Genomic DNA, 17,387 nt, shown 5'->3' on the forward strand with positions numbered 1-17,387 from the left:
CACACACTGAACCTCACACAATAATATTAAGAGATTTCAACACCCTGTTCTCACCAATGGGCAAATCATGGAAATAGAAACTAAACAGAGACACAGTGAAACTAACAGAAGTTATGAACCAAATGGATTTAACAGATATCTGTAGAACATTTCATACTACAACAACAACAACAAAAAAACCTTCTTCTCAGCACCTCATGGTACCTTCTCCAAGACTGACCATATAATTAGTCACAAAACAGGCCTCAACAGATACAAGAAGATTGAAATAATCCCATGCATCCTATCAGATTACCATAGACTAAGGTTGGTCTTCAATAACAGCAAAAACAACAGAAAGCCCACATACACATGAAAACTGAACAACTATCTACTCAATGATAACTTGGCCAGGGAAGAAATAAAGAAAGAAATTGAAGACTTTTTAGAATTTAAGGAAAATGAAGGCACAACATGCCAAAACTAATGGGACACAATGAAAGCTAAGAGGAAAATTCATAGCTCTGGGTGCCTCCAAAAAGAAACTGGAGAGAGCATACACTAGCAGCTTGACAGCACATCTGGAAGCTCTAGAACAAGAAGAATCAAATACACCCAAGAGGAGTAGATGGCAGAAAATAATCAACCAAGTAGAAACAAAAAGGACTATACAAAGAATCAACAAAACCAGGAGCTGGTTCTTTGAGAAAATCAACCTGATAGATAAACCCTTAGCCAGAATAAGCAAAAGGCACAGAGACAGTATCCAAATCAACAAAATCAGAAATGAAAAGGGAGATAACAACAAAAACTGAAGAAATACAAAAAATTCATCAGATCCTGCTACAAAAGCCTATACTCAAAAAACTGGAAAATCTGGATGAAACAGATAATTTTCTAGACAGATACCAGGTACCAAAGTTAAATCAGAATCAGATAACAATCTAAACAGACCCATAACCTCTAAGGAAATAAAAATAGTCATGAAAAGTCTCCCAACCAAAAAATCCCCAGGACCAGAGGTTTTAGTGCAGAATTCTATCAGATCTTCAAAGAAGACCTGATATCAATACCCTTCAAATTATTCCACAAAATGGAAACAGAAACAACAATACTTAATTTGTTCTATGAAGCCACAGTTATGCTGATACATAGACCACACAATGACACAACAAAGAAAGAGAACTTCAGACCAAATTCTCTTATGAATATCGATTCAAAAAATACTCAATAAAATTCTTGCAAACCAAATCCAAGAAAACATGAAAATGATCATTTACCATGATCAAGGAGGTTTCATCCCAGGGATGCAGGGATGATTCAATACACAGAATTCTGTCAATGTAATCCACTATATAAACAAACTCAAAGAAAAAAAAACACATGATCATCTCATTAGATGCTAAGAAAGCATTTGACAAAATTCAATATCCCTTCATGTTAAAAGTCTTGGAAAGATCAGCAATTCAAGGCCCACACCTAAACATGGTAAAAGCAATATACCAGTAATCAACATCAAACTAAATGGAAAGAACTCAAAGCAATACCACTAAAATTAGGGACTAGACAATACTGCCTACTATCTCCCTACCTATTCAATACAGTACTCAAAGTCCTACCCAGAACAATTAGACAACAAAAGGAAGTCAACAGGATACAAATTGGAAAGAAAGAAGTCAAGCTATCACTATTTGAAGATGATATATTAGCATACTTAAGTGACCCCAAAAGTTTCACCAGAGAACTCCTTCAGCTGATAAACAACTTCCTCAAAGTAGCTGGATATAAAATTAACTCAAACAAATCAGTAGCCTTCCTCTACTCAAAGGATAAATGGTCTGAGAAAGAAATTAGGGAAATGACACTCTTCACAATAGTCACATATATTGTATAACATAATGGTGTGACTCTAACCAAGCAAGTGAAAGTGAAGTTCTGAATGACAAGAACTTCAAGCCTCTGAAAAAAGAAATACCATCCAGTGGGAAAAAAGACAGCATTTTCAACATATGGTGCTGATTCAACTGGCAGTCAGCATGTAGAAGAATGCAAATTGATCCATTCTTTTTTTTTTTTACTGGTTATTTTATTTATTTACATTTCAAATGTTATCCCCTTTCCCAGTTTCCCCTCTATCCCCTCTCCCTCCCCCTGCCTCTATGAGGGTGCTCCCCCACCAGCCCTCCCACTCCTGCCTCAGCACTCTAGCACTCCCCTACCCTTGGTCATTGAGTCTCCACAGGGCAAAGGGGTCCCCTCCCAGTGATGCCCAATAAGGCAATCCTGTACGACATATCAAGGTGGAACCATAGGTGGCCCCCATGTGTACTCTTTGGTTGGTGGCTTAGTTCCTCGTAGCTTTGGGGAGAGGTGTTTAGTGGGTTTATAATGTTGTTTCTTCCCATGAGGTTGCAAACCCCTTCAGTGCTTACAATCCTTACCCTAACTTCTCCATTGTGGTCTCTGCTCTCAGTCCAATATTTGGCTTCGTACATCCACATCTGTATTGGTCAGGCTCTGGCAGAGCCTCTCAGGGGACAGCTATACCCAGATCCTGTCAATAAGTGCTTCTTGGCATTAGCAAAAATCTCTGGGTTTAGTGTTTGTAGATGGGAAGGATCCCTAGGTGAGGCAGTCTCTGGATGGCCTTCCCTTCAGTCTCTGTTCCATTCTTTGTCCCTACATTTCTTTGGTGTGATCTTTTTTCTTGAGTTTAATATGGTCTGTGAGTTATGTCGTGGGTATTCCAAGCTTCTGTTTGACTAATATTCACTTATGAGTGAGTACATACCATTTGTGACTGGGTTACCTCACTCAGGATAATATTTTCAATTTCTATCCATTAGCCTGCAAATTTCATGAAGTCATTGTTTTTAATAGCTGAGTAGCATTCCATTGTGTAAATGAGCCACATTTTCTGTGTCTATTCTTCTATTAAGGGACATCTGGGTTGTTTCCAGCTTCTGACTATTATAAATAAGGCTTCTATGAACATAGTGGAGTATGTGTCCTTATTACATCTTGGAGCATCTTCTGGATATATGCCCAGGAGTGGTATAGCTGAGTATTCAGGTAGATCTATGTCCAATTTTCTGAGGAACCACCAGATTGATTTCCAGAGAGGTTGTACCAGCTTGCAATCCCACTAGCAATGGAGGAGTGTTCCTCTTTCTCCACATCCTCACCAGTATCAGCTGTCACCTGCATTTTTTATCTTAGCCATTTTGATTGGTGTGAGGTGGAATCTCAGGGTTGTTTTGATTTGCATTTCCCTGATGACTAAGGATGTTGAACATTTCTTTAAGTGCTTCTCAGCCATTAGAGATTCTCCTCAGTTGAGAATTCTCTGTTTAACTCTGTACCCCATTTTTTAAATAGAGTTATTTGGTTCTCTGGAGTCTAACTTCTTGAGTTCTTTGATTACTTTGAATGTTAGCCCTCTATTGTATATAGGGTTGGTAAAGATCTTTTTCCAGTTGGTAAGTTGCCATTTTGTTCTATTGACAGTGTCCTTCACTGTACAGAAGCTTTGCAATTTTATGAGGCCTATTTGTCAATTCTTGATCTTAGATCATAACCCATTGGTGTTCTGTTCAGGAAATTTTTCCCTGTGCCAATGTGTCCAAGCTTCTTTCCCACTTTCTCTATTAGATTCATTTTATCTTGTTTTATGTGGTGTTCCTTGATCAACTTGGACTTGAGCTTTGTACAAGGAGACAAGAATGGGTCAATTTGCAGACTCATGGAGAGCTAGAAATGATAACTAAATAGTCCTTGAAGTTTTGTATAGATAAACCCAGTCAATATTTGTGCCCTTCCCTCAGCCTTGAGCAGGCTAAATAGACCTGAAGTGTTTGTCACAGTTGGTCTTCTACCAACCTAAGTGGAGTCTTCCACCTTGCCACACCTGCAATTTCCTACAGGAGCAGACAGGCTGCTGAGCTTGCTTTGCAACATAATCCAGCTGAAACAAAGGATGGTGTTGTGGGCTCTCCCTATATAAACTTTGAGCCTTGATCAGAAACTTTGTCTTGGCTTCATCCTTCTCTGGATTCCTGCCCGTCCTCCCATCCCCATCCTTTTTCATTTCCAGCCCTCCTTTCAGGTGCCCATTTCAATCATGGCTGCTGGACAGCTACAAATATTTTATCTCCTGTCTTTGCACCTGTGGTGTATAGCCTTAGCTCCTTCTCTATGACCTTCTGTTAAACCCCTTGGGATGTGCTTTAGATTTGAGATGTCTGTTATCTCAGAAGCAATTAGATTTAATATGCCAATTCTGTTATAAAAGGGGAGTGAACATCTTTATCTGTCATCACCATTCCGAAGCGGTGGTGACTGGCATTGCTGGTTGTTTCTGCAGAATAAACGTGCTTTGTTCTTGTGTACTATCTGAATCTGGGGTCTGCCTTCAGCAATTCTAGAATCTAGCTTCACACTTCTTCCCTGGATATGCCACTGTTATATTAAGACTTCAAGTGTTCTGCCATTCATCAATAGAGTTCTGATAAATTAGCCTAACTCAAAGAAAACACTCCACTATATGATCACAAGTTCAAGATTTTACGTTTCCTTTGGTTGTCTTTTAACCATACACATAAGGTGTTTCCCATGCTAAAGCTGTATGATCAACTATCATATTCACAAGCTCAAATTTTTATGTTTCTTTTTATTGTCCTTTAAATATAAACTTAAAAATGTTTCTCATTCTGCTAAATTTATGTACACTCATTCTTCTGGATAGAGGGGAAAGCCCCTCTTGCCCCTTCTGCTCCACAAAAGGTTTTTGTCTTCCCTAAGCTCAACTTAAAGACTGTTCATGCTGTTAACAAATTTATCTCTTCTGTAAACTTACAAAGATTCTTCTAAGCCTCAGGAAACTCACTCAGATCCACCTCTTGTGGACCAAATCTGGGTAAGTACCCCTGTCAATTACTACCCTAAACCCCTCAACCTGTTGCATAATCCAGAGAGTGGGATTTCTCCCCACACACACACAACCGTTCCCTCCCTGCAACCACTAAGACCTAAGAGTTTCAAATGTACATCCAAGAAAACTCTTTTCTTCCTAAATGTATTTAACTTTATTTTTCTGCCTCTAATATGTATATGTATTTCAGCATCTTGCCAAGTCCAAGTATTTACCTAAAATCTACATCCAGGACAGCTCCAGAGAAGCAGCCCACAGATGATCTGGTCTGCTCGCACCAACACTTCTATTGGGCCTGTACCTTCCTACCCACAGATGGTTCCACAGACCCTAAACAGCAATGAAACAGCCAGCCCTCTCAGGACTTAACCTCGATCCCAATTTTCTTAGGCCCCCCAAGGACAAAACCATCACCCCAAAGTCAGCAGGAAGAAGCTAAAGATCACAACAACCCTATTCCTGCTTCATTATTACCTCTTCCTAGTTTCTCATTTTTTTAATTAAACCAAAATGGAGGAATGTTAGCATTTCCTCGAGGCTCTGCCCAACAGTTACCTAGCAACAGCCAGATAAAACAGCCAAGCTCTTGCTATAAAAGGAATGCTCTCGCATGCTCTCGCTCTCTCTCTCTCTCCATCCCTCCCTCCCTCCCTCTCTCTCCCTCTCTTCCTCCTCCTCCTCCTCCTCCTCCTTCTTCTTCTTCTTCTTCTTCTTCTTCTTTCTCTCTCTCTCTCTCTCTCTCTCTCTCTCTCTCTCTCTCTCTCTCTCTCTCTCTCTCTCTCTCCATCCCTCTTCCCTCTTCTCCCCCCTTTCTATCTTTCCTGTCTCTACCTACTCTCTCCCTCTCTCTCTCTTTTCCTATGTGTCCCTGGCCAGCCTCTCTCCCCTCTTCTTCTCTCTCTCTTTCTGTCCTTCTCTGTCCCCTCTCTTTCTCTGCCTCTACTCCCTTCCCCACACCCCTTCCCAGGTGCCAAATTAACTTCCTTTTATGCCTGTGGTATGGCTGATAACCTTGGGTGGATGCATCAGCACGGGCCCACTAAGGCACCCCTCCCCCTGCATCATAGCACATTTTATAAAGTGCAGCACCAGTGAAAGTTAACAGTTTCTTTCCAGCATGGGGAGATCCTGTCCTGTCCAGTCTCCCCACCCCACCCCATCTCTCCCCCACCACATCTCTCTCTCACACACACATTGGTGTCCTGTCCTGACTTCTCTATAGTTTCTCTATAGTTTGGATGCTGGACTCCAAACTATAATCTGAAATGAACCCTTTCCTCCCCAAGTTGCTTGTGGTTGTAGTGTTTTATTACAGCAATAGGAATCTAATTAAGACACACTATTGTTTTCTTTTAAATAGTTTATTTTTATTTTTATATAAATAAAATTATGTATGCTGTGTGTGCTGGGGTGAGGGGTGCCAGATTTACTGGAGCTGGAGCTACAGATGGTTACAAGCTTCCATGTGGGTGCTGGGAATTGAACTCAGGACCTCTGGAAGAACAGCCAGAGCTCTTAACTGCTGAGCCATATTTCCATTATGCAGCCTACCATTGCTTTTTTTAAAAAGGAAGATTTTTTTATGTGTACCCAGGCACTATTTATGTGTGTGCACATAAGCACATGAGGCTCAGGAGCTGGAGTTAACAGGAAGTTGTGAGGCACTGACCTAAGCCCTGGGAGCTGACCTTGGGTCCTCTTGAAGAACAGTGTGCATCTTAAGCACTAGAAACCTCTCCAGACCCTTTGTTGCATTTTGTATGTGTGCTGCTAGGGACTGGACCCAGATTCAATGCCCGTCAGGCAAAGCACTTGACCACTGAGCTTCTCATCACACTGAGCTGGGTATGATGGCATATGCCTTTAACCCCAGCAAAGACAGGGGGATCTCTATGAGTTCAGGGCCATCCTGATCTACATAGCAAGTTCCAGGCCAGCTAGAGCTGCATAGTGAAACATTGTCTGAAAAAAAGAAAAGGAAAGAAAAGAGAGAGAGAGATTTGCTTTCTTTTTTTAATCTGTATGTCTTCATGTCTCTGCAGAGGCCAGAGGAGGATATTGGATCCCTGGAAGCTGGACTTCGAATAGGTAAGTCTCCATACAAGGGTTCTGGGAACTGAACCTGTGGTATTTGGAAGAGCTGCAAGTGATCTTAATGATTGAGCCATCTCCCCAGACCAGCTCTATTGCTATAAATGAAGTGTGAGCCAGAAGCTAAGATTTGATGGAACCTGTTTGTCCAGAGTCTGATCCAGCTAGGTCATCATGAAGTCCACAACGGTGGCAGGGAATGGCTGGATTCTAAAGTGCAGGTATCAAGGTCACAGAGTATGTGGCCCAGGATGGCATGTCTAACTGGGAAAAGAAGCTTGGCATGCATCAGGCTGATGGGTTGATCTTGCAGTAAAGACTATGGTTTGAATTCAGCAGTTTCTGTTAAACAAAGGGAGAAAGTAAGTTCTATTAAGTGTGCACTCTGGTCTAAGGGATTTGTCATCTGCAGCCCAGATAGCCTGAGGCATTTTACCCCTCCCCTCAGATATCCCTCCTTTTTCATTGCATTACAGTCATACTAGTATCTCTAGGCATAGCCTATGACCCTGCCCACTGCAACAGACAGATTTCAAGGTGGGCCCACAATGCCTCACCTCCTGATCTTAGCACCATTATATAGTTCCCAGGCCTGGTGAAAAGACCTGGATTTTGCATCTAATGAACAGGGCAAAGACCCCAGATGTAGGTGATTGCAAAGATACTGCAATCTATCCCATAAGATTTTTGCTTGTATTTGGCTTTGAATGAAACAAGAAAGGTGGGTGGTGGTGGTGCACACCTTTAATTCCAGCATTCAAGAGGCAGAGGCAGGTGGATCTCTGAGTTTGAGACCAGCCTCACCTACAGAGGGAGTTCCAGGCCAGCCAAGGCTACACAGAGAGACCCTGTCTCAAAAAAAAAAAAAAAAAAAAAAAACAAAACACAACAACAACAATAATAACAACAACAAGGGGGCAGAGAGAGAGAGAGAGAAAGAGAGAGAGAGAATGAGTGTTGCAGAAAGGGACACATAGAAAAAGGTTAAAGGCCATTTGACAATCAGTAAGAAACCAGGATCACACAGGCTTGAAAATGGATCCTCCACAGGCTGGAGAGATAGCTCAGTGGTTGAGAGCACTGACTATTCTTCCAAAGGTCCTGAGTTCAATTCCCAGCAACCACATGGTGGCTCACAACCACCTGTAATGAGATCTGACGCCCTCTTCTGGTGTGTCTGAAGACAGCTACAGTGTACTCACATACATAAAATAATAAGTAAATTTAAAAATCCAGCCTTAAACTTTATATGCCTCAGTACAGGGGAACGACAGGGCCAAGAAGTGGGAGTGGGTGGGTGGGGGAGTAGGTGGGGGGCTTTTGGGATAGCATTGGAAATGTAAATGAAATAAATACCCAATTAAAAATAATAATAATAATAATAATAATAATAATAATAATAAATCCAGCCTTGCAGGAGGCTTATGTGGATGAGGTTGGGCAAGAGAGAGATTCAACAGGATCACGGTGGGGTAAATGGGGTGAACACACAGGTTTGGAAATAAACTAGATAACAAAGGAAATTAAACAGAATTGAAAAGTCTTGTGAGAGCGGTGCATGTGAGTACATGTGAATGCATGTGTGTACATGAGAATGCATGTGTGTACATGTGAATGCATGTGTGTACATGAGAATGCATGTGTGTACATGAGAATGCATGTGTGTACATGAGAATGCATGTGTGTACATGAGAACGCATGTGAGTACATGTGAATGCATGTGTGTACATGTGAATGCATGTGAGTTCATGAGAATGCATGTGTGTACTTGCACACATTTGTACCTGTGTAGGTGTATGTACATGTTTGTGCATGTGTGGGTGCATATGTGTGGAAGCTAACATTCACCTCAGATGTTCCTCAGGAATCGTCCATCTTGAGTGTGTTGATCTGCTTTGGTGTTATTGCTGTTACTTTGTTTTATTTTTGAGACAGTCTCCCTGGCCTAGAACCTGTGATTCTGCAAGGCTGTCTGGCCAGCAAGCCTCAGGGCTCCACCGGTCTTTGCCACCCCAGCAATGGGAGTACAGCACATGCCATCATGCTCAGCTCTTATGTGGGCATTAGGACTGAGCTATCTTCTCAGTCCTTACAGTTGAGAAGGTTCTTAAAGAAAAACTCTGTTGGGCATTTGTCCTACAGACTCCTCCACAGAGGACAAAAGGTACAGGTCTCTATCTACCAGAGACTGCGTGACATCAGAATACAAGCATCAGAATACCTCATAATTTGACTCTTCATTTCTGCCTGGTCCTGGGGGCATCAGTGGCTGCTTTGGGATTTGGGGCAATGGCTTCCTGGGACCCTCAGGAGCTGCGGAAGGTGGTTTCTTCTGCAAGTAAGTAAAGAAGTCAAGTGAGACCCATAGTCAAGATGAACCAGAAGATGACAACCTATACTCAAGGACACAGAGAAGCCAGGCAGTAGTGGCACTCAGGAGGCCAGGGCACGTGGATCTCTGTGAATTTGAGGCCAGGCTGGTCTACATAGTGAGTTCCAGGACAGCCAAAGCTACATGAGAGACAGAACCTGTGTGAAAAGAAAAGGGGGAGAGAGTTACAGAGACAAAGTTTGAAGCTGAGATGAAAGGATGGACCATCCAGAGACTGCCTCACCAGGGGATCCATCCCATAATCAGCCACCAAATGCAGACACTATTGCATACGCCAGCAAGATTTTGCTGAAGGGACCCTGATAGAGCTGTCTCTCATGAGGCTATGCCAGTGCCTGGCAAACACAGAAGTGGATGCTCACAATCATCTATTGAATGGATACAGGGCCCCCAATGGAGGAGCTAGAGAAAGTACAGAAGGAGCTGAAGAGGTCTGCAACCCTATAGGAGGAACAACAATATGAACTAACCAGTACCCCCAGAGCTTGTGTCTCTAGCTGCAAATGTAGCAGAAGATGGCCTAGTCAACCATCATTGTGAAGAGAGGCCCTTGCAAACTTGCAAACTTTATATGCTCCAGTACAGGGGAACGCCAGGGCCAAGAAGTGGGTGGGGGAGGGTATAGGGGACTTTGGGGATAGCATTTGAAATATAAATGAAGAAAATACCTAATAAAAAATTGGAAAAAGTTAGAAAGAAAGGAAGAGAGAGAGAGAGAGAAGAAAGAAAGGAAAAGAAAAGAAAGGAAAGGAAAAGAAAAGAAAGGAAAAGAAAAGGGGGAGAGTACACCCAGTTCAGGGTTCTACAAAGAACCCAAGTGGAGGAACAACTACAACTCCCAACTCACTGCTCCTCTGTAACATTCTCTCTCTCTCTCTCTCTCTCTCTCTCTCTCTCTCTCTCTCTCTCTCTCTCTCTCTCTCCCATCCCTCCCTCATTTTTTCTTTCTCTCTTCCCCTCCTCCTCCCTCCTCCCTTCTCCCTCTCCCAACCACCGCTCCCCCCCCAGTCATTATCTTCTCCTAGGTCAGCACCTTCCCCTCTTAACTTCCTCCCGCCATCATTTTCCTGGCCAGTGCCACTTCACTGCAATCCAGCCCCAAGGCCTGCTGGAAGGAGCAACACAGCAGCCAAGATCCTTGAATGAGATATGGATCCCTGTGTGGCCTTAGGCCATGATCTCCCCATCCCTGGAACTGCTTGCAGTGGCAAAGGTTTAGACTGAATCAACTCTCAGCCTTGATAATCATAAAATCCCCTGCTCATATTTCCTACACAGTTTCTTTAACTAGATGCAGCAGGTCCAACCTACCTCATAGAACTGCTCTGGGGAGTCACGTGGCGGTGACCACATCTGAGGAAAAAAACGGATGGGGAATAAGTCATAGAGGCTGTGGGCATGGCTCAGTGAGAGAGTCCCTGCCCAGAATCCCCCAGTGAGGAGCTGGGGGTGTGGCTCAATGGTAAAAGCTAGTCTAGCATGCTTAAGGCTGGGTTCAATCAATAGGAACACATACACACATTTATACATATAGATGTATAGAAAGGGTGTGAGAAAAGACAGAAAAGGGAGGGGGAACGTGGCTATGGTACCCTCTCATCCTAAGAGGTAGAAACATCCTGCTGGACTGTGGAAGGATCAGACAGAAAGTATGGGAGCAGTGAGAGTATCCGAGGAGCTCACCCACCTTTTTGCCTCCGGCCTCTCCTTCGGGTTTTGGGGCATTGTCATAGACAGTCTTTGGTATATCTAGAGAAAGCAAACCACATCTCAGAGCAAAAGTTAGGATGAAATATAAGGACAGGGTGCTGTGTTTCAGAACGTTCCCTCGTCCTCAGGACTTTCTTCCCATCATGTCTCAGGTGAGACAGACCATTTAGTGATATAGAGGAGGAGCTAAGTTGTGGTCATGAGCTGTGGGTGGCCTGCCACAGCCTCACTTCTTATCCTTCATGAAACTTTTTCTCTTCTGTAAAATGGAACCCAGGCATGTAGCTACTGGCCTGTAGTCCTAGCTACTCTGGAGACTGAGGCGGGAAGGTTACAGTTTAAATCTTTTCTGGGCTATCACACCAAGTTATAGGCTACATGGACATCTTGAAAGACCCTGTTTCGAGATGAAAAGTGAAATTTTTTTTTAATTTATTTATTTTGGGTTTTTTTGAGACAGGGTTTCTCTGTATATCCCTGGCTGTCCTGTAACTTGCTCTGTAGCTCAGGCTAGCCGCAAGCTCACATAGATCCACCTGCCTCTGCCTCCTGAGTACTAGGATTAAAAGTGTATGCCACCACCATCCTGCCAAAAAATATAATTTTTTAAAATGAAAAAAGTAGCCAGGCACAGTGGTACACATCTTTAATCTCATCACTGGGGAAGCAGAGTCAGGTGGATCTCTCTGTGTCAGAGGCAAGCCTGGTCTACAGAGTGAGTTCCAGGACAGCCAAGACTACAGAGAAAAACATTGTCTTGAAAAAAAAAAAATGTTAAAAACATCAGAGATTAAAAGCACTTGTTACTGCTCTTTTAGAGGACCAGAATTTGGTACCCAACACTCATGTCAGTTGGTTCTAGCTCCAAGGGAGTTGATGCCCTCTTTTAGGCTCTTCTAGAACCTTCTTCACTCTTGTGTGCACATACTCACACAAGACACACACATATATGCATAACATAAAAGTAATAAAAACAATCTTTTGGTTAATAGGGCTGGGGTATAGCTCAGTTGTAGATAGCTTGCCTAGCATGTTTGGGGATCCAGAATGCTATGGATTGACCTACTATTGTTTTTATTTTGATGCTAATTTCACTTCCCCAAGAGGGGTTGTCTTGGAAGAGGAGTGACTGGTGTACTCAGGTGAACCTCCCCGTTTTAACTTTAAAATAAAGGCTAGAGGGGTGGAAGGAAAAGGTGGAGCTAAAAGTTTGAGGGGGGAGGGGGAGGAGGGGAGATGAGAGGAGGAGAAAGAGGAAGATAGAAGAGGAGGTGGGAGGAAGATGGAGCAGAAGCACGTGGCCTAGAGAAACTGCAAGTAGCAAGGGATTTTATAGACAGAGGAATACAGTAGTGTAGTGGTATATTGGCCCAATCTAGGCGTGCAGCTTGTATTCATATTAATTGAGTTGTGTTTTACTTGCACGGGCTAATTGGGGATGAAGATTTACTGGAACACCAGGTTCCTTCAATCCTAGCACCATAAAAGAAAAAAAGAGGAGTGCTCTGACCCCCAGGGTTCAGGTATGATTGCCATTTTCTATCCAGGATTGCTCTGAGTTAGGTCTGTGCAGTAGAGCAAGTGGGATGCAGAAGCAACAAAGACTCTTGGACAGGGTCCCTTCGGACCTTCATCTTCAGCCAGGAGGTGGAGCTGATCTTCAGTGTTCTGTGCACCTTCCAGGCCAGAGGAGAGCATGCCTACTGGCAATGCTCTGACCCCTAGACTCACGTGAGAGGTGGTCTTTCAGGAGTGCTGACAGAGGCTAACAGACTCATAGGAAGAACAAGCTCCAGCCAGAGACAGCTAGAACATCTAACACCAGAGATTACGAGACAGCGAAAGTCAAATGTAAGAATCTTAGCAACAGAAACCAAGACCACTCAGCATCATCAGAGCCCAGTACTCCCACCACAGCAAACACTGGATACCCCAACACACCAGAAAAGCAAGATTTAGATCTAAAATCATATCTCATGATGCTGGTAGAGGATTTTAAGAAGGACAGTAATAACTCCCTTAAAGAAATTCCGGAGAACACAGCTAAACAGGTAGAAGCCCTTAAAGAGGAAACACAAAAATCCCTTAAAGAATTACAGGAAAACACAACCAAACAGGTGAAAGAATTGAACAAAACCATCCAATACCTAAAAAATGGAAGTAGAAACAATAAAGAAAACCCAAAGAGAGAGAACTCTGGAGATAGAAATGCTGGAAAGAAATCAGGAGCCATAGATATGAACATCACCAACAGAATACATTAGATGGAAGAGAGAATCTCAGGTGCAGAAGATTCAATAGAAAACATGGACACAACAATCAAAGAAAATGCAAAATGCCGAAAGATCCTAACTCAAAACATCCAGGAAATCCAGGACACAATGAGAAGACCAAACCTAAGGATAATAGGTATAGATGAGAATGAAGACTTTCAACTTAAAGGGACAGTAAATATCTTCAACAAAATTATAGAAGAAAACTTCCCAAACCTAAAGAAAGTGATGCCCATGAACATACAAGAAGCCTAAAGAACTCCAAATAGACTGGACCAGAAAAGAAATTCCTCCTGTAAGATTGAGAATTGACAAGTGGGACCTCATGAAACTGCAAAGCTTCTGCAAGGCAAAAGACACCATCAATAAGACAAAAAAAACCACCAACAGATTGGGAAAGGATCTTTACCTATCCTAAATCAGATAGGGGACTAATATCCAATATATATAAAGAACTCAAGAACGTGGACTCCAGAAAGTCAAATAACCCCATGAAAAAATGGGGCTCAGAACTGAACAAAGAATTCTCACCTGAGGAATACAGAATGGCAGAGAAGCACCTGAAAAAATGTTCAACATCCTTAATCATCAGGGAAATGCAAATCAAAACAACCCTGAGATTCCACCTCACACCAGTCAGAATGGCTAAGATCAAAAATTCAGGTGACAGCAGATGCTGGCGAGGATGTGGAGAAAGAGGAACACTCCTCCATTGTTGGTGGGATTGCAAGCTTGTACAACCACTATGGAAATCAGTCTGGCAGTTCCTCAGAAAATTGGACATAGTACTACCGGAGGATCCAGCAATACCTCTCCTCGGCATATATCCAGAAGATGTCCCAACCGGTAAGAAGGACACATGCTCCACTATGTTCATAGCAGCCCTATTTATAATAGCTAGAAGCTGGAAAGAACCCAGATGCCCCTCAACAGAGGAATGGATACAGAAATTATGGTACATTTACACAATGGAGTACTACTCAGCTATTAAAAAGAATGAATTTATGAAATTCCTAGCCAAATGGATGGACCTGGAGGGCATCATCTTGAGTGAGGTAACACAATCACAAAGGAACTCACACAATATGTATTCACTGATAAGTGGATATTAGCCCAAAACTTAGGATACCCAAGATATAAGATACAATTTGCTAAACGCATGAAACTCAAGAAGAATGAAGACCAAAATGTGGACAATATGCCCCTTCTTAGAATTGGGAACAAAACACCCATGGAAGGAGTTATAGAGACAAAGTTTCGAGCTGTGATGAAAGGATGGACCATCTAGAGACTGCCGTATCCAGGGATCCATCCCATAATCAGCTTCCAAACGCTGACACCATTGCATACACTAGCAAGATTTTGCTGAAAGGACCCAAATATAGCTGTCTCTTGTGAGACTATGCCGGGGCCTAGCAAACACAGGAGTGGATGCTCACAGTCAGCTATTGGATGTATCACAGGGCTCCCAATGGAGAAGCTAGAGAAAGTACCCAAGGAGCTAAAGGGATCTGCAACCCTATAGTTGGAACAACATGATGAACTAACCAGTACCCCGGAGCTCTTGTCTCTAGCTGCATATGTATCGAAAGATGGCCTATTCGGCCATCACTGGAAAGAGAGGCCCATTGGACTTGCAAACTTTATATGCCCCAATATAGGGGAATGCCAGGGCCAAAAGAATGGGAATGGGTGGGTAGGGAAGTGGGGGGCGCTATGGGGGACTTTTGGGATAGCATTGGAAATGTAATTGCGGAAAATATGTAATAAAAAATATTAAAAATTAAAAAAAAAGAAATTCCTCCTGACACATAAAAATCAGAATAACAAATGCACTAAATAAAGATAGAATATTAAAAACAGTAAGGGAAAAAGGCCAAGTAACATAAAAAGCCAGGCCTATTAGAATTACACCAGACTTCTCACCAGAGACTATGAAAGCTAGAAGATCATGGACAGATGTTATACAGATCCTAAGAGAACACAAATGCCAGCCTAGGCTACTATACTCAGCAAAACTCTCAGTTACCATAGATGGAGAAACCAAAGTATTCCATGACAAAACCAAATTCACACAATATCTCTCCACGAATCCAGCCCTACAAAGGATAATAAAGGGGAAAAACTTCAACACAAGGACAGAAACTACACCCTAGAAAAAGCAAGAAAGTAATCCTTCAACAAACCTAAAAGAAGACAGCCACAAGAACAGAATCCCAACTCTAACAACAAAAATGACAGGAAGCAACAATTATCTTTCCTTAATATCTCTTAATATCACCATTGACTCAATTCCCCATTAAAAAGACATAGACTAACAGAATGGTTACATAAACAGGACCCAACATGCATGCAGAAAACCCACCTCGGGACAAAGACAAACACAATCTCAGAGTAAAGGTCTGGAAAAAATTTTCCAAGCAAATGGTTCCAAGAAACAAGCTGGAGTAGCCATTCTAATACCAAATAAAATCGATTTTCAACTCAAAGTTATCAAAAGAAGACAAGGAGAGGCACTTCATACTCATCAAAGGTAAAATCTACCAAGATGAACTCTCAATTCTGAACATCTATGCTCCAAATGCAAGGGCAGCAACATTCATTAAAGAAACTTTAGTGAAGCTCAAAGCACACATTGCATTGCACACAATAATAGTGGGAGACTTCAACACCCCACTCTCATCAATGGACAGACAGATCCTGGAAACAGAAACTAAACAGAGACAGAGTGAAACTAACAGAACTTATGAAACAAATGGATTTAACAGATATTTTATCCTAAAACAAAGGATATGCCTTCTTCTCAGCACCTCAAGGTGCCTTCTCCAAAACTGGCCATATAATTGGTCACAGAACAGGCCTCAAAAGATACAAAAATACTGAAATAATCCCATGCATCCTATCAAATCACCACAGACTAAGGCTGATCTTGAATAACAACATAAATAATAGAAAGCCAACATATACCTGGAAGCTGAACAACACTCTACTCAACGATAACTTGGTCAAGGAAGAAATAAAGAAAAAAATTTAAAACTTTTTAGAGTTTAATGAAAATGAAGCCAGCCGGGCGGTGGTGGCGACACTTTTAATCCCAGCACTTGGGAGGCAGAGGCAGGCGGATTTCTGAGTTCGAGGCCAGCCTGGTCTACAAAGTGAGTTCCAGGACAGCCAGGGCTATACAGAAAAACCCTGTCTCGAAAAACCAAAAAAAAAAAAAAAAAAAAGAAAATGAAGCCACAACATACCCAAAATTATGGGACACAATGAAAGGAGTTCTAAGAGGGAAACTCATAGCTCTGAGTGCCACCAAAAAGAAACTAGAGAGAGCATACACTAGCAGCTTGACAGCACACCTAAAAACTCTAGAACGAAAGGAAGCAAATTCACCCAAGAGGAGTAGATGGCAGGAAATAATCAAACTCAGGGCTGAAATCAACCAAGTGGAAACAAAAAGAACTATTGAAAGAATCAATCAAACCATGAGCTGGTTTTTTGAGAAAATCAACAAGATAGATAAACCCTTAGCCAGACTAACTATAGGGCACAGGGACAGTATCCTAATTAACAAAATCAGAAATGAAAAGGGAGACATAACAACAGTATCTGACGAAATCCTAAACATCATCAGATCTTACTACAAAAGCCTATATTCAACAAAACTGGAAAACCTTCATGAAATGGGCAATGTGCTTGACAGATACCAGGTTCCAAAGTTAAATCAGGATCGGATTAACGATCTAAACAGTCTCATATCCCCTAAAGAAATAGAACAGGCATTAGTAGTCTCCTAACCAGAAAAAAACTTAGGACCAAATATGTTTAATTCAGAGTTCTATCAGACCTTCAAAAAAGACCTAATTCCAATTTTCCTGAGGCTACTCTTCAAAATAGAAACATAAGGTACTCTACCCAATTCAATCTATGAGGCCGCAGTTACTCTGATACCTAAACAACATAAAGACCCAACAAAGATAGAGAACTTCAGACCAATTTCCCTTATGAATATCGA

General features: G+C 42.1%; 1 protein-coding gene across 1 annotated transcript in view; it reads right to left on the bottom strand.

Moving 5' to 3' along the window:
* Window positions 1–7,288: 7,288 nt before the first annotated feature.
* Window positions 7,289–17,387, bottom strand: part of Ceacam20 (CEA cell adhesion molecule 20) — a 30,571-nt gene continuing 20,472 nt past the window's right edge. Inside the window, exons 9-12 of the mRNA XM_085841021.1 lie at window positions 11,080–11,141; window positions 10,704–10,745; window positions 9,222–9,332; window positions 7,289–7,342 (exon numbers count right to left, since the gene is read on the bottom strand). Of these exons, the coding sequence (XP_085697147.1) occupies window positions 7,289–7,342; window positions 9,222–9,332; window positions 10,704–10,745; window positions 11,080–11,141 (269 nt within the window). The remainder of the gene's footprint in view (window positions 7,343–9,221; window positions 9,333–10,703; window positions 10,746–11,079; window positions 11,142–17,387) is intronic.

The sequence above is a fragment of the Mus caroli genome, unplaced genomic scaffold (assembly GCF_978045245.1).
Source record: "Mus caroli unplaced genomic scaffold, Mus_caroli_1 scaffold_8, whole genome shotgun sequence".
Taxonomy (NCBI): domain Eukaryota; kingdom Metazoa; phylum Chordata; class Mammalia; order Rodentia; family Muridae; genus Mus; species Mus caroli.